The 23,229-nt window shown below is 54.4% G+C and overlaps 1 protein-coding gene across 1 annotated transcript; it reads left to right on the top strand.

Annotated features, from left to right (window-relative positions):
* Positions 1–1,585: 1,585 nt before the first annotated feature.
* On the top strand, positions 1,586–22,834 carry MELTF (melanotransferrin; the record flags this gene model as incomplete). Its single annotated transcript, XM_084231299.1, has 16 exons — positions 1,586–1,634; positions 3,379–3,533; positions 4,624–4,723; positions 6,663–6,845; positions 8,600–8,756; positions 9,938–10,005; positions 12,837–13,024; positions 13,663–13,843; positions 14,449–14,600; positions 15,505–15,601; positions 16,509–16,703; positions 17,635–17,791; positions 17,886–17,953; positions 19,694–19,881; positions 21,914–22,112; positions 22,634–22,834. The coding sequence occupies 16 exons, from the start codon at positions 1,586–1,588 to the stop codon at positions 22,714–22,716; spliced, it is 2,220 nt and encodes a 739-aa protein (XP_084087425.1). The 3' UTR covers positions 22,717–22,834.
* Between the last annotated feature and the right edge of the window lie 395 nt (positions 22,835–23,229).

Genomic DNA, 23,229 nt, shown 5'->3' with positions numbered 1-23,229 from the left:
TCTTAGGATAGGCCATAGCCCCTCCAGCAAGGCCACCTCCCAGTCTGTGTGGCATCTCTGTGTGAATACAAAAAGAGATGGATGCCCCCTCTTCCTGATGGATCCTGCTGGGGAGGGAGAAATAGCTTCCACCATGCATGCCCCCTCAGATTCTCCAGAGTGGACAGATACTGGGGGAAGAAGAAAACACATCAGCGTCAACATGGCCTGCCTTTACATATGGGAAACTGAAGCCCAGAGAGGAGAATGAGCTTGCCCAAGGGCACACAGCAAGTCAGTGGTAACAACCGACCAGAGCTCATGTCTCCTGAGAGCCAGTCTATGTAACCGCCACGGATCATCTCAGGGTATGACAGACAACAACTTCCTTCCCTAGGGAGCTTATGTTCTTATTGCATTGTCCTCTCCCCAAAGTAGAGAGGACCTCATTCCTGTGTACTCCTGCAGCGGTGATGATCAAAGGTGAGGACATAAGTGAAGGTGAATGGCTGAGAACAATCTCTGCAGTCCCTTCACTAGGTCCCCAACACGTGGAGAACCATAGCTCTGGCCTAGCTAGAACAGTAGTTCTCAAACTCTACTGTCCACCAGAATCAAAAGCAGATTACTGGCCCTTCCCCCAAAGTTTTTGATGCAGTGGATCAGAGGCAAGCCTGAGAATCTATTTCTGACAAGTTCCAAGGTGTTCCTGTCACTGTCACACTGGGAACCACACTTTGCAAGCCACAGAAAAACAGACAACCTACTTCCTTGAACTATCCTTATTTTCTTTCTCCTCTCATCTCTCTTCTCATCCATTTCTGCCTCCACCTCCTGCCCCCACCTGGTCTTCTTCCCATCTTCCAACACATGAGGAAATGAGCCAGATTTTGCCTGGAACCTGGAACCTGGGCTCATGGGCCATTCTGGATCCCCCTCCAGGCCCAAGGCGAGGAAGCCAGCAGGACAGTGCGACCCTCGCTACCAGCTCCCGCCTGGCCAGGACCACATGTACCTGGGTTCATCCTGTGCCCTCAGGTCCTTCGTGCCACGTGCCCTGGAAGACAGTCTGGTGAACACATTCGGTGGCCTTCAAGCTTCCTTCCCGCTTCCTCGGGAGTTCCGACCTCTTCTTCCAAATCTTTTCCTCTCCAGTTACGCATGATACTTGGGGTCTCTCTGAGGCAAGTGGAGGCAGGGATGTGGCAGGGAGAGTCCTGGGATGCCTGCGAGCTGAGGGCATCAGCTCCCAGAGAGCAGACACCTGACTCGAGGACCGTTTGGGGTGCGGGCCCAGACATAGGCGCCCCCCGGATCCTGGGAGCCCCGCGCTGTTTCCACCCGCACCCTCCAGCCTCCTCCCCGGCCGGCCGCGGCTCCAGTAGGGGGCGCAAGAGAGCAGGCCAAGGCCGGCCTGGACTTTCAGGTGCCCCGGCTGGGGGGTGTGGACGCCGCTGGGGGTGTGGACGCCGCCGAGGCACGCCCTGGCCGGCTTAAGTAGCCGCGGGCGAGCTCAGGGGGGAAAGAGGGAGCGAGCCCCGGCTGCGGCTGACCCGCTCCGCCCCAGCCGAGACCCGACCCGGCCCCAGCCAGCCCGAGACCCGCCATGAGGGGCCTGAGCGGGACGCTGTGGCTCCTCCTGGCCCTGCGCACCGGTGAGGCCCCGCCCGACCGCGGGGAGCGGGCGCCGGGCAGGGGGTCCTGGAGCGCTTCGGCGACTCGGGGGAGGGCCCCGGGGGCTGGCAAGGGTGCCCTGCACCCCGCCTCCCGGGAACCGGAGAGGCCGGAAGGCGCGAGGCGCGGTGAGGACGGGGCGGGAGGCAGCCCGGATCCGCCGACGGGGCGTCCGGGGGCTTCTCAGCGGAGGCGACGCTGCGCGGGGCCTTGAAAACGCGGCGCTTCTCGCAGGCCCGGGAGACGCGCAGGCAGAGCGCGGAGGGGAGAACTTTGGCTTGTGGGGAGGAGGCTCGGGCGGCGAATGTTCTCGAGAGGCGTGGAAGCCCCAGCAGGGCTGGGGGGGCAGAGCCGCTCCACCTCGCCGGGCGCGCGTGCAGGAGGCCCCGGGAGCCCGAGGCGCTGGCGGCGGGAGGGGGCGCCGGGGACGCCGCGCAGACAGCCCCGGGACGCCGCCCCCGGGCTCCCCAAAGAGTGCGCCACGCGGGGCAAGACCTCGGGGAGCGGGTCTCAGGCACCTGGAGGGGGCGGAAGGGAAACTGGAGGAACCGCAGCCTCGGCCCTCGGGATGGGATGGGAAGCGGCGGGTTCCCTGGAAGAGTTACCTGATGGGGCGTGTACTGAGGGCGGATGAGAAGACCCAAAACCACAAGTTTACCCCAAAATACAGGCCCCCTGGGGTGAGTGGGCGGAGCCCAGGTCTTCGGGCGGCCGTCTCAGGGAATTCTCCGGCGTTGGGCCTCCAGCTTGGGAGCTCTCGGGGACTCTGACCTGCGCAATCACGGGACCCCACAGGGTCCTCACCAGGAGCAGGGAGGTGCGCACACGTCCCCTGGGGCCCTGTGTGCCCTGGCTCTCTATACCGGTTTAATTACCACACGGGGAAGGCCAAATTCTTCAGTAGAACAGCTGAGGAAGAGATTGAGGGGCGCGGGGGAGCCTTGGTAGTTTGAAGTCACGTGGAGAAAAGGTCATTCAGTGCTACAAGTGCTTTTCAAAAAAAAATAGTTGCCGTACAGAAAGTGTGTGCGCTCATTTGCTTTCTCAAATGACAAAAAGAGCTCAGACAGAGCGCAAAAAAGTTATCTGAAGTCATCAACTGGAATAGCAGAGACTTGAACCAACCGCTGACTCCTCAGCCTCCCCGAGGCAGGGGCCTGGCACTGTGGCCACTGAAGGTGTGTTTGCACAGGGCGTAATCACAGCTGCCCCAAGAAGTGCAAAGCTCCCCAAGGGCAGCACATCCACAACCACGTGCCAGTCTCCTGTCCTGGTTCCCTAGGAAGACCCAGGGACTTCCTCGAGTGAGAGGACCCACTCCAGCACCCACTCTTTGCAGAGGCTGGAAGAAGGGCAGGAACTTAGCAAGTCATAGAGGCAGCCAGGACCCCAGCTAGTGCTCCTTTTACAACACAGGCTGTGCCCCAGGCCAGGGAGGAGGGGTGGCTCAGCTGAGCTGCTACCCTGGGAGGCCCTCCCTCCCTCTGTAAAGGTCTCTGGGCACCCATCTGCCCTGAGCACCAAGATATGCATGGCCTCCCTGGCTTTGCCCCTGAGCCCACTCCACTTCCAGTCTGTGACACCTCTTTTTGCCTGGGTGCCCTCTGATGAAGAGCAAGTCTGGCACAAGACTGGTGGTCACGCAACTGCCAGAACCCTCCTCCATGGTGGGGGCTGTGGGCTGGGGGTGCCAGGGGAGCTGGCCTCACTGTCCCCTGCCCCCAGTGCTCAGTGGGATGGAGGTGCGGTGGTGTACCACCTCAGATCCAGAGCAGCAGAAATGCAACGACATGAGCAAGGCCTTCCAGGAAGCTGGGATCCAGCCCTCCCTCCTCTGCATTCAGAGCACTTCAGCTGACCACTGTGTCCAGCTCATCACGGTGAGTCCTCTCCCTTCCGTTCTGCCCTCCTTGGCCACCACCAACTCAGACCAGAGGGCTCTGAGTCAGGAGGGAGCACACAACAGCCTCATTCACTGGGGAGGGCGCCAGTGTGTCCCGTCCCCCCCCCCCCCCCCACTGCCTGGACGGCAACAGGATCTCTTGAGTTTCCCCAGCAACAAGGGCCAGCTTGTTTCCTGCCTGCGCCAGGGCCAGGCGCTGGGAGGCCTCAAGAAGGGGGCCCGGCTCCGATGGGTAGTAGTGGGAAAGGTGTCTGAGAGGCCTTCCACAAGGCCCCTGCAAGAGTAGGGACACTGCCCGGCCCCCCAACCAAGGGTGCCCAGAGAGCGGTCATCCTTCAGCAGCCCAGTGATTACTAATTCTGCCATGGAGTTTTCCAGAATGGGGTTTGTGTGGTTTCTCTGGAAGGAGGAAGAGGGGCCAGAGGTCCTACGTGAGTGAGTGGGGAAGGAGGCGGGTCTGCTAACCTGGCACTGACTATATTCACACAGAGCTTTAGTGGTAGGATCAAGCTCAAGGGAATCTGGGTTTCTCTTCAGCTCACCCCAAGACCTAATCCATTTATAGACTTAGATGGGGCCAGGAGCTCGGGTCAGGCTCCACTATGAAGGCAGAAACCAATTCTATAGACTCAGGGAGCACACAGACATTTGTGTTTTAAAATAAAAAGGAAAAAATAGGAGGCCATTTATGGGATTCAATCTGTATCTTAAAGAGGAAACCCGAGAAACAGGTTATCAGGGGAGGCAGCGGACTGAGAAACAGAAAATTGAAGATGACCACTTTCCACTACATACCAGTTTATACTAATTTTTTTTACTATTTACATAAATTATGAATCCCATAAAATTAATATTTTTTTAAATAATAGAGTTAGAAAATCAAGGCAAGTCCTCGACCTAAGAAATCTGAAACTTAGGCCGTGGGGGGAGGACAAGACAGGACTCCCCACACGAGGAGAGGACTGGTGTGGGGGCTTTCCAAGGGAGCTGGGCAGACTGGCGGGTGGCCCTGAGGGCTCCCTGAGTGGGCTCGGACCGGCCTGGGCTGACATACATGTTCCCAGCAGGTGGGGGAAGCAGATGCCATCACTCTGGATGGAGGAGCCATCTATGAGGCAGGGAAGGAACACGGCCTGAAGCCTGTGGTGGGAGAAGTATACGATCAAGGTATGTGAGTCTAGTGGGAGGGGGAGTGGGGGAGGAGGGGAAGCCCCGCAGCGGTGTGTCCTTGCTTGGAGCCCTGCAGCCTTGGAGCTGGGCACTAGCCTGGTCCACATAGCAGTCCTCGAGTACCAGCCAGCCAGGTGCCCACAGATCCCCCTGTCTTTCTTGAACTCTCAAGGGTGGGGATACCAGAAACCATAGCTTGGGTCTGTTTTTCCTTGTAGGGAGCCCAGCAACTTTCACCCACAAGTCTTACCAAAGCACTGCCCCATGCCCAGTTCTGGGCTAGTTGCTGGGGTGCAGGAGGCCAGCTACCCACATACTTTAGCAGCCCTGTCAAAAGCAACATGGAGGGGCATGGGGCTCAGCAAGAGGGGGTGACTAGTTGCTGCAGAGCTCAATAGACCAAGAATGGATCCCAGCTCTGCCCCTTCCTGTGGTCTTCTGTGACCTTGGACAGACTTCACTTTCGGGACTGTAAATTGTGGTCACATACCTGCCCAGTCACAATGGATGAGCCAGTGTGTGCAGACCTGACACGCGGTATGTGCTGGGAAATGTGAGTTCCTTTGCCCCGGTCCCTGCCCCTCACCTGACAGGCCACTAGCTCAGCCTACCTACCTCTACTTGTCTAGTGCCTACCTGCTGTCACAGTCCAGCTCAGGGCCCCCTCCAAGTCCCCTGCCCCCCGCAGAGACCCTCACTGCCTATACCCAGAGCACCAGCTCACCCCACCAAGGTCTGATCCTTCTGTCTCATTTCCTTTGTCTACCACAGTGAGTCCCTGGAAGGGTACCTGCTCTTGTCTTTTTACATTCACCCCCCCAACCCCATCCCTGGCACCAAGCGCAGGGTCTCACTTGGCTGCTGTCAAATCAATGACCGCCAGATGACACAGGATACAGCCCCACCCTGCGACCACCAAGCCTCTCCACACCAGGCCAGCCTGCTACATCCAGCCCTGAGCACGGAGCCAAGCCTGCCCTTCAAGAGCAGGCGTCAGAGAGCAACGCATACAAGCAAAAGTGCAGTTCCCAGTGAAGAAAGTAAAGGCCATGCTGGAGAACTAAAGGGTGTGGGCAGACCTGTTGAAACAGAATAGACAGGAGGGCCTTTTAGGTTGAGCACTCATAAGGGCCCCAGAGGAAAGAACTTTGGTGTGTTCCAGGAACTAGAAGGCAAGGGTACAGTGGCTGAGTCTGAGGGTGGGTCCAGGTGAGACTGCTTAGATGGCCAGGGCCAGACTCAGGTGTGCAGAGAATAACACTGTTTTGTTTTCTAGAACTCAGCTTCATTCTGTTCATGGGCACCAGCAATCTGTGTGTGTGTGTGTGTGTGTGTGTGTGTGTCTCAGACAGAGAGAAGGGATGTCTCTGGTCCTCAGTCCTCCTACAGGAGTCATCCTTGTCTTAATGGCACTGCTGGGGCCATATTTGGCACATGTTGCCAAGCTGCAGAGCCCTGCCCACCTACATGCACCCCATTCTGGACCTTGAGTGATACAGGAACACATTGTTCTCTCCTCCTCTCTCTCCCCACTCCTCTGCCCTCAGCACAGGGAAACCACTGTCACCCTTCCTCAAACCCTCTAAGTTCTCTGAAGGTCCAGACTTTTGGGAAACAGAAGACCCACAGGCTACTCCTGCGTTCAGCCCAACAGAGCCCTGCTGGCGTGCACAGATGTGCTCCCAGCTAAGTGCCCGCTGGCTTGCAAAGAAAGGGGGACGTTAGCTAATGAATTCATAACTCAAGAAAATATCCAGCACTTGAGGCTGGAGAAAGGCGGAGTCTTGATACAAGATGTGTGCAAGTGCCCTCTCGCCCTGTCAGCAGCTAGAATACTGCACATGCACCCTGACCCACAGCCTCCCAGGCACAGTCCCAGCCTCTCTCCTGGCTTCTCCCTTGCTGCCCTCACTGCTCTCCGCTTCCCTCCTTCTAGAGGTGGGCACCTCCTATTACGCCGTAGCTGTGGTCAGGAGGAGCTCCAATGTAACCATCAACACCCTGAGAGGCGTGAAGTCCTGCCACACCGGCATCAACAGGACGGTGGGCTGGAACGTGCCCGTGGGCTACCTGGTGGAGAGCGGCCGCCTCTCCGTGATGGGCTGCAACGTGCTCCAAGGTGAGGGCTTCGGGCCCGCAGGGCCTCACCTGCAGGCTCTGGGCCTCCCCACTCCTCACTCCTTGTCTCCTCAAGGGACGGCCTCCTCCCCGCCAGGCTCACCTGCACTGCTACCTCCTGGAGGAGCCACACAGGCCCACCACCTTCAAGGGCCTTCCTGGATGCCTGGTTGGTGTTTTCACTCCCTCCTTTCATGCTGGCCAGCCTGGCGTGCCACCGTTTAAGATTCTGGATGACTGGCCCTTCCAGGGCTCTCCCCCTCGCTCATCACAGTGTCCCCAGATCCAGTCAAGGGCAGGGCCCAACCCATAGTTGCGAGGCAGTAGGTCCCCAAGCAACTCTCACTGGTGCACACCTGCTGTGGGTCGCTACTTCCAGAGAGACGTCCTCAGCTTTCTGGATCAGAAACTCAGTTTTTTCAGGACCCAAACAAGCTGCTGACATGCACCCAAGAAGCTCACAAATGGCTAGTCAGAGCCCTGCTGCTCCCCATGGGTTCATTCATAGCTCTGCAGAAGGAAGGTGCTCCCGTGGGAAGAAGGTGGGAGTGACCCCAAGGGTCACTGCTGAGAATAAAACACATAAGGGGAGTGAGGTGGAGCCTGGGGGTGCCTGGCAGAAGGCCTGTGTCTCATACTTTGGGCTTCTCTTCTGGCTCACTGCTGGCCACCCAGCGGTGTCCGTCTCCCCACATCAGGCACCATACCCTGACGAGATGGCCTGATGCGTGACAACCACATCTCCTGAGAAGAGTTTAGGGTGTCCCCAAAGTCCCTTTCCATGAATGTGCTCCTTCTGGTTTGCTCACTGGGCGATCAGTGCCTCTGGAGCCTGTGGCGGCTTGGGGGAGCGGCTGGAGAGCACTTTTCAAGGCCCAGCTTTACAGCCACAGAGATGCGGGTTAACCTCTGGCTCTGCATGACCTGCCCTCAGATAAATTTCTCTACCTCGTGGAACATTACTTAAACTGTGAAATGGGAACTGTTTCACCTCACTGTGGAGTGAGGACTGAGCTAATTCACGCAGGGCATGGCACGGGGTGTGTGCTTATGGCAGGGAACCTGTCGTTAAGGCTCCACCCATACCTCTGCGGGGGCCCTTGCTGTGGGGCGCTCACACGCACACCTGCTTGCAAACCTAAAAATAAAGAGCCAAAGGGAGAGCGGCTCAAGCATTTATTGAGACCAAATTGCACTTCAGGGTGCACAGTTTCAATAGAAACCTAAACTTTGCCCCAAGAACAAGTTAAAAAAAGGGGGTTCTGGCAGATCAGGCCCCTTCACCAACAATGCCTCCTTCTCTTGTTCCCTCCCTCCTGTCCGTGTTTTGAGAAGTGTTGTCTGTCAGATTATACTCATTAAGTAATCATTTCTTTCTCTCCCCACTGTCACTGATGACATGTAGTGCATTTTGGAATGAAACCTGTTATGAAAATAGTGTCCCTTTCACAGCTGTCCTTTGTGGCCATTTGGGGGCGAATGTTCCATTCCCCTAGCCATTTTTAAATAATAGCAATCACTCCCCTGCCCATTGCTACCTTTCTGGCCCCAGTTTCGGAATCACCACTCAGATCCCATTCCCTGGTGCCACTTAGACTAAACCCTGGAGGGTCCACCACTGTCCGAGGGGAGCCCAGCCCTTCTGGCTTCAGGCAGAGGTACCTCAGCGCCCACTTGGGGATAGGGTAGAGACCCAATGCTGTGCCCTGCTGTGTGGTGGGCTAACTGACCACCCTCCCTCCTTCCTTCCTGCAGCTGTCAGCAACTATTTTGGGGGCAGCTGTGTCCCTGGAGCAGGAGAGACCAATTACTCAGAGTCCCTCTGTCGCCTCTGCCGGGGCAATGGCGCTGGGGAGGGGGTGTGTGACAAGAGCCCCCTGGAGAGATACTATGACTACAGCGGCGCCTTCCGGTGAGAGAGGTGGGGTGGGTGCTGAGTCAGGGGAAAGGCCTTGAGCCACCGAGCTGAGGAAAAACACCTTATCGTGGGGGGTGGCAGGGATGAGGGGGGCGGGCAACACAGGCTGCATCTCATCAAAGCACCCTTTATATAGTTTGTGTGTCCTGGTTAGTTTAAAAACATCAAACTGGAATATGCCAGACTGCGTTTGCTCATAAAATCAATGTTTGGTATATTTAGAGGTGAGGACTCAGAGAAAAGGAAATGGAAAAACAGCCTTTGCCACTCCCATCCTGGTGTCTCAGACCAGCAGGAAAGACAGTGCGGGCATCATGCAGGGACCCTGGAATTTGACCCTCAGGGCTGACATGTCTGTCTGGCTTAAGCTGGCACTTTCTATAACCTCACAAAAGGATCCTAAAAGGAGTCTCTAATAGCTTGTGGTGCATGTCTGTCTGTCTGTCCACAAATAAGGAACCATACACCGGGACGTGGGAATGGAAGCCCCCCAAGGACCTCCTCTACCTTGACCTCAGTGTTTCCACCTGAAGGGGACCTGCTAGGGCCTGTGCTGCAGGCCGTGATCTGAGTCAATGCAGTCCTTGGCACAGAGAACACATCCTTGGGCCTCCGCACCAAAGACCCTCACCCACCCCTCCTTACCCCGTGTCATTCCCAATCTAGCCCCTGCTTATTTCCTGACTTTGGGGACCCAGGCAGCCCCTCTGCCCAGTAGGTGCTGACCTACCTCCCTCACTGGGTGGCGACACATAGAGGATACATAAAAGACCTGCTTCCTTCCTCCCCAGGATCTTGGGGGCCTGAATCCAGCCCAATCCCCTAAAGCAAGGCAGTCATCTTGAAAACACCATGTATTCAGGCTGCTGCCACATGAGCACCAGCTCCTGTCAGGCCCAAGCAAGGCTGAACAGGACCTATAAGGGATCTCTCCCTATCGGGAGCCCCTTTCTCATCCCCACTTTATAGGTTTAGAGGCGAGGAAAGCTCCACAACTTGGCAAAGCCACACAACCCACAAACTAGGGAGCCAGAACCCTAGGCTGCGTGACAACGAAACCCATGCCCAACACAACACTCCCGTGTCCAAGCCAGACCCCCAGAGGTGGAGGATGACAGGGGTCAAGGGGCGGGAGGGATGCTTTACCTATCCAGCTCACTGATGTTTGCCTGCAGGTGCCTGGCGGAAGGGGCCGGGGAAGTGGCCTTTGTGAAGCACAGCACGGTGCTGGAGAACACGGATGGTGAGTGGGGCCACTGGCCCTCAGGAGCAGGGTCTGGGCCCCAGAAATCTCCCTGATGGGGCCGGGAGCTGCCTCAGGCAGGACCCCAGATGGGAGACCTGTAGTTGGAGCTCTGGTAGTTGCTGCGCAGTCTGGGTGACACGGATGGCCCTCATTCTGCAAACCTTACAGCTCCCATCTGCAAAAAGGTACCCATGAGTTCAAACTGCTCCTCTGGGCCTCGGGCCTGTGAGCAGCTTGGCCCTGCTCTGATTTGTCTTTGGCACTGGGTTCTGTTTCCACCCGAAGACTGGGTGCTGCTTTTGAAAAACAGTTTGCAAACCTCCGCACCAGCTCTCCTTAGCATTCCTTCCTGGCACTTCTCTTGTGTTGTCTGAAGAAGCCATCTCTCTTCCCTGCACTAGGACTTACTAAAGATGGGTTGGTGTTATGTGATGATCCCTTATACCAGAATCATTTCAATTTTTTTGGAATAATTGAGTTTTAGAAAAGTTGCAGGAATAATTCAAAGAACCCCCATTTATTCCTTACCCAGATTCCAACTTTTAGCACTTGCCATGTTGGATTTATCATTCTTTCTATATCAGTTTTTCTTGTTAACCATTTGAGAGTTCATTTGTCGGTATCATGCACCTGTTGTGCTTTAATAGGTATCTCCTAAGAATAAGGAGATGCCAACCTAGCCACAAACCACAGTACAGTTAGCAAATTCCAGAAAGGTAACACTGAGACAATATTATTATCTAATCCACAGTCCATAGTCCAGATTCACTAATTGTCCCACTTCAGCCCAGGATTTCTAATCTATGATCTCACATGGAATTTAGTTTTTAGATCTCTTTGGTTTCCTGTAACTTGAAACAGTTTCTCAATCTTCTGTGTTTTTTATGACACTGAATTTTTGAAGAATCAATCCAGTTATAGGATGGCCTCTAATTTGAATTTGCCTAAGGATCATTTGTTTTTTTTTCAATTGAGGTATACTTTACATACAATAAAGTTTGGTCTTTCTGAACTTCAGGTCAGAGTTTTACCAAAACCCAATAGTTGTGTAACCACAATCAAGATAGTGGTTGTGACAGAACATTCACCCCAAAAGTTCTTTCAAACCCTTTTATAGTCAAGTCTTTCCCCCACCCCCAGCAGCCACCAGTCAAACTTTTATTTATCTCTCTGGTTTCACCTGTTCCAGAATGTCTGCTGTTGTCTTTTTTTTTTTTTTAATCATCATCTTTTTTGTTAAGCTTTGACTTTTGAATCAGAAGGCAGTAAGAAGAACCAGGTTTGAGAAAAAGAAAAAAGTGATCTAAAAGGAGAAGGCATATAGGACTGTCTCCCAAGCAGGTTGATCCTATGAAAATGGGCTACCTAGACCTGAGCCCCAAGATGGCCACACAAAGATTTGGGAAGGTAGAGAAAGAATAGGAATGTATTGGGTTAAGATCAGCTCCTTTAAATTTTTGATGTAATCTAAAAAAATCTAAGGAAGCAATTTTTAAAAGAGTATATTTATGTGAAAAAAACGGTAAGAACAAGAGTGGAATTGACATAAATGTCTGATGTAATGAAGTAATATGGCTTTAATTGTCCCTAATCTGTGGAAAATAGGAGTGACAGATCATAATACCTAAATGTTACATTTGGCTCATGGGAAGACCAAATGATCCCCCAGAATTCTATACAAAGTTTCTGCAGCAGCTTAAAAATAGAGAAAAGTTGGGGAGTGGGGAGAGAATGACACTGAGTAATTGTTGAGAGTGCTTAAATTATCATGCAATCATTAAAAATGACCTTTATGGAGTTTTCCAAACTATTACTCTCTTAGTTTTGGTTTTGGTTTTTAAATAGCTTTCGAGTGAACAGAATTTTCATGATCCCACAAATTATTTTCCTCTCCTAATTCCTAGCAGAGATTTATCCCCCTCGTTTTAAAATTTAAAAGTCATAGAAATGTAGCACCATCTGTGGTTATTTTATCTCTCATGATTTAGTTACAACTCTTAACAGTCCTCTTAATATTCCTATTGATATGGATAGTCACTCTTTCCAATAAATCTTGTTTTCTATTATAAATGAATGTTATGAAAAGTTTCCAATAATATGGGAAAATACTTTAAATCAATAAATGAAAAAAATTAGAATACAAGATTGCCTATCAAGTATGTTCTTAACTATGTTAAAAGCAGTTCATCTCATTCTCTGTTCTAACAGAAATAGGGAAAAAGACTTGGAGGAAATATACCAAAATATTAAGTTTGAGCTATCCACTTTGAGGAGTCACACTTTTCTCTCCAGCCACTGTTCTGGGTAGATTCCTCATGGTTTGCTTCCACCACGCCTTCCCCGCCGACCCCCGGGGCCCCTGCCAACTGTCATGCTCAGGGACAGCAGTGAACTCATCCTAGATTTCTGGTGCATTTCTTTCTCTATCCTACACTTCTCTTGTTCTGTTACTCTTTCTGTCTTTGGTGAACAATTCTGTTTACCTGTGTTCTGTTATTTTCAGATACCTCAAGTCAACTTTATTGGGATAGGTATTAGTGAGGTAGAAAAGTAAATAGGCCCAGTCTATTGAACACCTGATCTTATAGAGTAGAGCAACCAAGCTCCTCTTCAGTCTGAGTTCAGGGTTCTGCACCTCACCTTCTGGTATCATTCTGGGTCTCCCCTCCTGGTGCTCTGGTTCTCACCTCCTCATACGGTTTATTTTCATGGTGGGATTGTGGCCTGTGAAGCCTCTCCCCAGGCTTCCTCTCCTGGGCCTGCCTGGGGCCTTCTCCATGCCCTCCTAGAACAGGAGTTAGCTCACCACAAGCTCCCCCTCTTCCTAGGGAACACCCTGCCCTCCTGGGGCCAGACGCTGCTGTCACAGGACTTTGAGCTGTTGTGCCGGGATGGCAGTCGAGCTGACGTCACCGAATGGAGGCGGTGCCATCTGGCCCGGGTGCCTGCTCATGCAGTGGTGGTCCGGGCTGATACAGATGGGGGGCTCATCTTCCGGCTGCTCAATGAAGGCCAGGTGAGTGAAGGCACCCACATAGCTTCCAGGGGTGATACAGGACCTTCTTGTCTTGCTCCAGGTCGGTAGTTCAGGCTTAGAGCTGGGGCCCTGGTGGCCTAGGTCAGAAGGGCAGGACTCAGAGACCCTCTTCAGGCCAGGTCAGTGTGAAGGAGAGACCAACTGTGCTGGCTGGTAAAGAGGACTGGCCCAAGACAGGAGATCAGGCAACTCAGGAGCCCCTTCAAGTGGCTCCTAAAATCAAAACCAGAACATATGAGCAAATCAACAAAATGACAAAGCCAATAACTGTCAAAGTGCAACTTTAATTAAATGAATGAATCATGCTTTGCTGAAATCCCTGCTTACCAAAGCAGTAAGTTTGACTGCTGGGTACACCAGCTTTCGCTTGATTTTTCCCCTCTGTACCACCGCTGCCCAGCCCCTTGTCTGTTCTCAGGACAACCTGGGCCACGTGTCCCGTGTCCAGACAGCTGAGTGTGACAAGGCAGGATGCTTGGGGGAGCATAGGAAGGCTGGTGGTGCTCCTCAGAGGGGGTGCCAGTTTGGGGGCACAGAAAGGTGGTGGAAGTGAACTGAGAGGAAAGATGGGCCCCCTCAGCACCTCACCAGCTCCATCCCTACCCCTTGACACACAGCGTCTGTTCAGCCATGAGGGCAGCAGTTTCCAGATGTTCAGCTCTGAGGCCTATGGCCAGAAGAACCTGCTGTTCAAAGACACCACCTCAGAGCTGGTGCCCATCGCCACGCAGACCTACGAGGCATGGCTGGGTCGCGAGTACCTGCACGCCATGAAGGGCCTCCTGTGTGACCCCAACCGTAAGTCCACCTGTCTCCTCCCCCAGCCCAGCCTGAGGCCAGGAGTGGCGAACGGGGCTTTCTCGAGAGGTGACTTAGGGAGGACACTCATCAAGGGAAGTATGCCTCGCTGGGAACTTGTTTCTTCAAAATCTCCCTGTCTCAGGGGTTTGGGAAGGAAGACTCTTGGGGATCACATGGACTGCTGTACCTCCAAAGCCCTGCCTGCTCCAGACGGTGGGATCCAGGACATTAAGACCTGTTTTTCCAAGGGCGTCCTCGTCCTCCGATCTGAAGTGCTCAAGGCCTGTCACTCTCCTTCCATGTGGCATTTCTCCTTGACACCCAATGGCCACCGCCAACCCCAAATCCCCTCCACCTGCCGCCAGGAAAATGGTGTGCCAGACACCGAGTTAGCTACTTGACTCGATCTGCCTCAGACCTCCTAGACCCCCTTTCTGTGTGAGGAAACAGGCTCACGTGGTTAAATATGAACAGCTAATGAGGGTAAGGGCCAGGATTTCCCTTGGCTCTGACTCAAGTTCTTCCTACGGAGGCACTGATCCTCCCTCCAGCCATACTCAGGCCCACACAGGGTGTGTGACCACATGCTCACACCCACACAGGGCTGCCCTCCTACCTGCGCTGGTGTGTGCTGTCCACTCCCGAGATCCAGAAGTGTGGAGACATGGCTGTGGCCTTCAGCCGGCAGAGGCTCAGGCCGGAGATCCAGTGCGTGTCAGCCAGTTCCCCCCAGCACTGCATGGAACAGATCCAGGTGGGACCAAGCCTGGAGGGGCACAGTGGGTTTGGGGTGGGGGTAGCGGTGCTGACCCTCCCCTGTCCTCCTGGTCTGGAGGATTCAGGGGCAGCCTGTGGAGGAGAAGGTCTCCTCCAACACCCTCATAGAAAGGGGAGGAGGAAGGACCCCAGGGATCCGTCGCCCACTTTGGGGGACAGGGCAGAGGAGGCTGTTTCCCCCAGGGGAGCCCGGGGAGTCCTCACAGAGTGCGGAGCAGGAGCAGAAGGAGCATAAGACAACTGGCCCAGCTCAGCTACCGCACCCGCCAGGCTGAAAATAGCAACGCCATTGCCTGTTATCCACCATCATACCTTCATGCCTCTGAGGCTTCCTGGGGTACAGGTGCCCCCTCTCTCCCCCAACTCTTCCCTCAGAACTTACAGGATCTAAGGGACCACCTTTCCAGAGGCTTCAGAATGGACATGTGGGGGTGGGGCATTGATAACCCAGAAGACTCCAGGAGGGTCTGAGGGAAGAGAGTCCTTCAACCCTGGAGCCTTGTCGCAGAGGCCCAGAGACTGCCTCCCTTAAGACATGGCTCACTCATCACCCGGCTGTGTGCCAGCCTTGGCCAGGTACTGGGGTTATGGTACAGTGCCCCAGGCCTCTGTGGCTGGCCTGCGAGGAGACCCAGACCTGCTCGGAATGGGGCCTGGTAGCAGGAGACCCTCAGCAATTATTGAAAGAATGAAACAGATACCCACCAACAGTTTTAGCCCCCAGTCTTCAAGGCACCCCTCTTGCCCATGCCTCTTCATAAGGAATGGCACAGGACAGGGCGCCCAGGGAAAGGAAGCCCCGGTACTTCCCTATCAATTCCCAACACCCGGAGCATCGTGGGACCTGTCCCAGTCTGGGTACTCTTTCTGTCCTCCTCCAGGCTGGCCAAATTGATGCGGTGACTCTGAGGGGCGAGGACATTTATACCTCTGGGAAAACATACGGCCTGGTTCCAGCGGCGGGGGAGCTCTATGCCCGTGAGTGCAGGTGCAGCCGCCTGGCCTCTGCCAGGAGGTGGTTGATATTTTCCTCTATATGAGCATGCCCCTGCTCGGCAGCTCCCCCTCAGCGCCTCCGTCCATGGGCCGGCTGCTGTCCGTCTCAGGCAACCCCCTCCTGCCCCAGGCCCCATGTTGCCACCCAGTTGTTGAAAGTCGGGCAGACATTGGCAAACTTTCTATAAAGGGTCAGAGAATCAGCACTTTATGCTTTACCGCCCAAATACTCTTGCATATTTGTCTTTTTTTAAAAACAAACATTTAAAAATATGTAAGGGTTGCCCTTCACTTTCACCCCAGGCCACACTCAAATGCTGGAGCAGCATGCCCTGGAGGCCTCCTGGGACTCGTCCAGCCTTCTATACAACTCATGGGAGGTGGCCCTAGAACCACCCTCCTGTCAGCTCATGACACCTTCCCAGTGGCCTTTGCTTAAGTGTCCACTTAAGTGGTGACCAGGAACCTTTGGTCCCATTCACTTGGATGTGAAAAATCTCTGGGCTCAGGGAAAATGCTTCTGCAGCCTTAACTGGGCCTTCACCTTCCTCCCAGGAAGTGAGAAAAATACCATCTGGGTGTAAGGGCAGAAAAGAATCCCTTTGGGTGCTACTGTAAAGTGGGAAAGACAGAACTCTGAGAAGTGGAGCCAGGCTGCTTCTCAGGGGGAGACGAGTAGGGGCCCCACTGCCAGACAGGCTCACCGGATACCCTCCTGGCCCTCAGACCTGGGCAGCACCCTGACTCCCTGCAGCCAAGGCCTGGACACCAAGGCCAGAGCTCCGTGGTGGAGAGCAACAGGGGGAAATGGTTTGAGGGACAGGCCCCAAGGGGGTATGCTCCTGGCTCTTACCTGACAGGGTCTCACTCGTATCACCCGCCCCCACAGCTGAGGACAGGAGCAACTCCTACTACGTGGTGGCTGTGGTGAGGCGGAACAGCTCCTACGCCTTCACCCTGGACGAGCTCCAGGGCAAGCGTTCCTGCCACTCGGGCTTCGGCAGCCCTTCAGGCTGGGATATCCCAGTGGGCGCCCTCATGCAGAGGGGCTTCATCCGGCCCAAGGCCTGCGACGTCCTCACAGGTACCTCACTCCACAGGGACACAAACACCCAAACTCTTCTTTGGGGGTGTCTGGGTCTGGGGCCACTCTGCATGTGAGGCTTGGGTCCTCTTTCAGTGGGTCCCCACAGAATGCAGCCCTGGAAAGATTTCCCCTTCCTGCTTGACATTCTGGGAAGGCTGGAAAATAGTCTTGGCCATAACAAGAAGTCAGAGTGTCTGTGTGGTGATTCTGTGGAGGGTGCCTGGTGCCCCTACCCACTTACCCTCCCATAGTGGAACTGGCTGCAGTGGACTGGGAGTGGGTGAGCGTCCTGGACTCTGGGCCTGGCTGAATCACTGTCCAGTCATGTGGCTGCCCCCCTCCACCCCAGCAGCCCCTGGGCATTTGGGGCCCTCATTGGAAAATGTCAGCTGTTTGTGTAATTGCTGAAGACAAGTTTGCCAAGCTCCCGCCACGTGCTACAGCAGGGCCTCCCATGTATTAAATCATGCACAGTCGTGGTGAAGGGGGTGCAGGAGGGAGCTGGCAGGATCTTTGGGCTGACTGGGCACATACCTCTGTACCAGCTAGCAGCTCAGGAACAAAAAACATTTCTTTCAATCACACAGAGGGTGCTAGAATTGACAGCTCCCCCTCTCAGATTGCTGGGCAGCTGCTTTGTCTGGAACTAAATAGCTTATGAGGTAGTGAGCAATCTGTGCCTGAGGGATAACTAGGGCTAGGTATCCTCTCACCAGAGGGTGTGATGGGGTTCCCATGTGCAGACAACCTCTGCGTGCTCACAGGAGACATGCCACTCTGTGCTGGGTGGGCAGTGCGGCGCACAGGTGACCTGGAGCCACAGGGCCAGGCAGGGGAAGGCAGATCTGTGGGGGAGCCACCCACCCATCTTCTCCTGGGCCACCCTTCCTACTACGGGCCCCTCAACACAGCCCTTCCCTCTGCCCAGCGGTGAGCGAGTTCTTCAGTGCCAGCTGTGTGCCCGTGAACAACCCCAAGGACTACCCATCCTCGCTGTGTGAGCTCTGCGTGGGGGATGAGCAGGGCCGCAACAAGTGTGTGGGCAACAGCCAGGAGAGGTACTATGGTGACAGCGGAGCCTTCAGGTAACCCACTGGACCCGAGGGGTGGGCCTGGGGCAAGGCAAGGGGGCGGGGCGGGACCCTTCTCTGACGCCTGCCTTGGATTCCTGCGTGGCAGGTGCCTGGTTGAGAACGCGGGGGACGTCGCCTTTGTCAAGCACACCACCGTCTTTGACAACACTGATGGTATGTGAGGGGGGCTGGGCCAGAGCTGGGGCAGATTTCAGGGTCGTTCCCCACCCCAACATGATCCAGGCACCAGACATTCCTGAGATTAGGGGCCAAGCAGCAGCCAGGAATGACTGAGTCTAGAAGACTCAGGGGTCCCAACAGGCACCTGGTATAAACAAACTTCAGACCACATGTCCAGATGCACAGAACACATGACAGTCTTTACTGGCCTGGGATCTAAACCCCAATTCCACCGAAATGATGGAAACTCAGTTTGCAAAGACTGCTTCTGGAGGTGCTTGTGTAATAGGTGTGGAGTATGGGGGTGGTGGGGGCCTCTCCATAGGGTCCTCAGTTCTCATGAGCACTCAGTCTTCAGTCCTGAGCAGGTCAGGGCCTGTGCAGGGAAGTCACCGTGCAGCCCCTTCGCCATGCAGGGCACACCCCATTCACATCACATGTATGTTTCTATGAAGTCACCCTCCTGGTGCCACTGACAAGGAGCTCAGGAGCTCTGTGGAAGGACCCCTGAGCCCACACCTGGGGTCCTTGGCATGCAGCACTTCCCTCCAGTCCTATTCCCCCTCATTCATGAGATCCATCCATGTGGAAGCCTGGGGCCACTTCCCCCCAGCACCTACTGTTTATGCTCCTTGTAGATGTTGCCTACACAGGGGCTTTAGGCTTTGAAACCCCACACACTGGAGGCTCAATCCTTCCCACTCTGCCCTAACTTATCTCTTCCTAGAAACTCAGCACAGTAAAGCATAACCATAGCCCAAAGGGGAGATGGGGTGTATAGGGAAAAAACATCAGTTCATGTCTTAAAACCCAATCCCACGTCAGTTGGGTCACTAAGGCTGTGTACCAGTTGCTCCAGCAGACCTGGGGAGGCTCCAGGCCCTGAACCCTCTCTGTCCACACCATCCCTCTCCCTTGCCAAAGTCAAACCAAGAACAACACTGGCGGTCATCCCCCAGGAGGAGGGTGCTGCGTGCTCCTGCAGGAGACGGTGAGCCCTGCCTGCCCCAGCCCTGTGCCTGTATGGTCAGGAAGGCCCTCGAAGGACCCACCTGCAGCAAGACACCTGTCTCCCAGGAGGGCTCATCTTTTCTTCATGTTTATCTCCACTCGGCGTCCACCTGAGTCCCTTCTGCAAATGTGTGCGGCTACTAAGTGAAGGCATGAAGACACAGGAATAATATGATTCCCAAGGGAGTGTTTCTCAGGAGGTGCTTGAGCCAACCACCTCTTCTGAGTTAAAATGCAGATTACTTGGCCCCACCCTAAAGCTGCTGAATGAGTTTCTTTGCAAGCAGAGTCCCTTGAAACTGCCTCTTATGGGTCCTTGTGATGTTATACCCCCTCTGGTTTGAGAACTCCAAGCATTAAGGAAGGAGGTTGATCAACAAAATGTCAGGAACACATCCCACCCTCAGGTCCGACATCTGTAACACACCGATGGTGTTCTTAGCCTGGGGCTGTTTCAGAGCCACAGTTTTTCATCTGTAAAATGGGGGTGATCACACCTGCCCTGCATTATTATCATGAGGACAGAGCAGCTACTCCCTACTGACAGTAGCTCCTGCCAACATTTCTAGCCCAGCTGAGTTTTCTTGCCCTGAAACTAGAGCTGGGCGTTTATGGAATGGAGAGGGTCAGGGAACTGACCAACCGTTCTCAGTCAAGGATCTGGGGACCCTGGGAGATAGTAGCCTCTCTCTACTCATGCGTCTCTCTCCCTCTGCTCCTCAGGCCACAATAATGAGCCCTGGGCTGCTAAGCTCAGGTCAGAGCATTACGAGCTGCTGTGTCCCAACGGGGCCCGGGGCGAGGTGTCCCAGTTTGCAGCCTGCAGTCTGGCACAGATACCGTCCCACGCCGTCATGGTCCGGCCGGACACCAACATCTTCACCGTGTACGGACTACTGGACAAGGCTCAGGTGAGCCAGGGCTGGGACTACATCTTCACAGGAGTGGGGGTGGGCAACAGAGGTGACCCCAGCCCCCGGGATGCCTCAGTCTAACTGGAGCAGAACAAAGGAGAACTGAAGACGCCTGGGTGGACACACAATGATTTTCACTTACCCAGGCACATCTCTGCAACAACTACCCGCTTTGTCTCCCGCATTGCTGATTGCTCCTTCTCGGCTAGACCATTCTCAGCAACACACAAACATGCTGGTATTTCTACTATCTTTGAAAAACCAGCAAACCCTCTCACATCCTCTTAGGACCAGAATCCTAATCCCTTTTCAAGCAAAACTCCTTCCGAGGGCTGTGTGCACTCTGCAGTCATCAGTTACTTTCCTGGTCTCTTTAAGACTGGAGACCACTCTGGACAGACTCTCAAAGGGCTCCAAAACTGCCCTCCGCAAGGTCACAGAAACCCATGTTGCTAAGCCCAGCGGCTGTTTCTCGTCTGCGTCCTCTCAACAGCATTGGCTGCACCCCCTCCTCCTGAAGTTCAACCCCCTCCTCTTGGGGAGCTTTCTCCTCCTTGGCTCCCAGGCCCCAAACCTGCCTGACTCTCCTCCGATATACTTTTGGCCACTCCTCCCAGTCTCCTTTGTTAGTTCCTCCCCTTTTCCTCAGACTAACTGCGGAGCGCCCCAGGGTCAATCCTAAATCCTCATCTCTGTCTGCACCCACATCCCAATTGGTCTCGCCCAGTCCCAGGTCATTAAGTACCATCTATATACAGACTACGGCTAAATCTACGTCTTCGGACCTGACTTCCACCCCACCGCTCAGTCTCAAACCTGATTCTTTAACTACCTGCTTGACATTTCATCTTTATTTCGAGTAGGCATCGCAAGCGAGTCCAAAGTTGAATTCCTCTTCTCCCCTCAGCCTTCCCCACTTCAGTGAAGGCGGTTTCAGCCTCTCCATTTCCTCAGGGCTCGCCTTGGACTTCTGTCTCCCTCCCAGCTCACGTCCAATCCATCTGCAATCCGCTCAGCCACATTTTCAAAACGCATCTAGAATTTGAACCCGCGCTGTCTGATGGTGGGGCCTCTGGCTCCCAACCCTCCCCCCACCCCCACTGATTTGGGCTGAAACTGTCCTCCCTCCACACGTAAGCACCACAGAAGCAGAGCCAGCTGCCTCTGCAGCCTGGTAAATCTTCCCAGCGTCCCTCAATCTCGGGAGCTCTTTCCTCTGTGTCCAAGGGCTTCCCCAGGGGGTCCCTAAACCCTCTGAAGTGATGTGGGAAAGAACTCTGTGTGGACAAGAGTTTTTCTGGGGAGAAGGTCAATGGTTTTTGTCAGGTCCTCAAGAGACTCCATGAGCACAAAAAAGGTTGATAGCCACTCTGCTCCTTCAGCTGATGGGCGCCTCCCCCAGCTCCCCTGGCGCCTCCCCTGTGGGTGGGTCATCATTTCCCACGCACCTCTGGTCTTTTCAGTGGCTCCTTCGGAGCTCTCGCTGCAGCACACCTGCTCCAGGACGCTCAGCAGAGAAGGGAGAGGCTCCTGCCAGTCTCTAGGCCACGGGAGGGTGGGTTAGGAAACTTGTTCTATTCTTGGTGCTGATGACAGAACAAAAGGCACTCTATGAAGTCACTTTGGCTGTGGGAAAGGACACCATGCGAGGAGTGAGGAAGCATTGTGCAAAAGGTTGAGGAACGCTGAGCAGGCTGAGCAAACACTTAGTCAGCTCGTGCACATCCTCCCTGGTTTCGGGGCGCCTTCTTCCTGTAATGTTCAGACATCAGTTCTGTATCCGGGAACTGATCGGGCGTGGTGTTTCTGAGTGACCACCTTACTATGGTGGCCATGGTGACATCTTATCCCAAGACCCTTTGGATGACAGAAACTGATGAGTTGTCACCTTAGGGTTTCAAGTCAGTGTCTGGGCACCCTGACAGTCCTCGCTCTGTGGTTCACTGTATGTAAAGCAACTAGTAGTCAGAGGCCCTGGGTGACCACGGTGAGTCCAGATGAAACACAGATCTGCTTGTGGTGCTCCCAGGACCTGTTTGGAGATGACCACAATAAGAATGGCTTCAAAATGTTTGACTCCTCCAACTATCACGGCCAAGACCTGCTTTTCAAGGATGCCACAATCCGGGCCGTGCCTGTTGGGGAGAAGACCACGTACCAAGACTGGCTGGGCCCCGACTACGTAGCGGCTCTGGAAGGGATACTGGCTCAGCAGTGCTCAGACTCAGGTAGGCCCCAACCTGCTGGGTGGGCAGTGACCACAGCCCTGGGCAGGCTGGTTCACATGTGCCAGACTCTCTTTCCTGGAGGAAGAGGGGTGCCCCACTACATTCCCCTGAAATCATCTGAGCCTTTCACCCCAGAACCTGGAGTAGACTGAAGGGTGCCCTAGATCTCAGTGATACAAGGCAAAGGCCCTCATTTCACAAATCATCAAGGGGAAGCGTCCCAGGAGGGTCTAAACAGGAAGGCTGCAGACAATGATAGAATATGGGCTGTGTTTCTGGATAATGAATATACATGCTAAAAATAATTGTTCAAGAAGATGGAGGCAACTCCATAAATAAAACATGCAGCATAATTTTGAAAGGAATGAATATGTAAAGAAACCAGGGGGAAGAAAAACTCTAATTAGGGTAGAAAGAGGCAGCCTGGAGTGAATTTAGTACATAGGCTTGTGTTCCGTCAGGTCCCACACAGGCGGCCCAAGGTGCTTTGAGGCCCTAACTGCCTGTGCTTAATCCCTCAGCGGTCACTGCCTCAAGGGCGTCCCTGCTCCTGCTGCTGCTCCCGCTGTCCCTCACAGCCCGCCTCCTCCAGTCCTCCCTCTGAAGCAGCTCCAGGGCAGCCTCACCCTCCCTCGGAATGGAAACCTATTTGGAAATCTTTATAAGTAAAGCTGTTCTCAGTCAATCCAGTTAACACTACTCAGCGAGAAATGTGTGATGGAGAGATGTGAGAACCCATGAGCGCCTCACAGCCGTGATTCCGATGCTGAAGTTTCTGCGATTGCTTCCAACTGGAATAAAGACGAATGTTAAAGAAAAGTCCCCCAACCTCAAGTTGGACATGAGCAGGTCTCTCCTGCTGGAACTCAGCCTCTGCCTCCCAGGCACCACCTGTCCCTCTGCTACCTGAGGTGGTGAGCTGGCAGCCTCCCAGTCACGCCCCACCCACAGGCTGGCACAGCCGCTTCCCTGCAAATCTGCAGGCTCCCACTACATGGAACCTCACCAGGCTTGGGTTTGGAAAAGGCCAGTTACCAAGGAAACAGGCTGCGCCCAGGCTTCCCACATGGCCCTCTCTGCCGGAGTTTGCCCTGCTGAGCCACCCAGGGAGTCTGGT

This window comes from Talpa europaea (genome assembly GCF_964194135.1).
Source record: "Talpa europaea genome assembly, chromosome: 4".
In the NCBI taxonomy this organism is placed as follows: domain Eukaryota; kingdom Metazoa; phylum Chordata; class Mammalia; order Eulipotyphla; family Talpidae; genus Talpa; species Talpa europaea.
The sequence above is the reverse complement of the archived record's forward strand: the minus strand, read 5'-3'. Positions and strand labels throughout refer to the sequence as shown.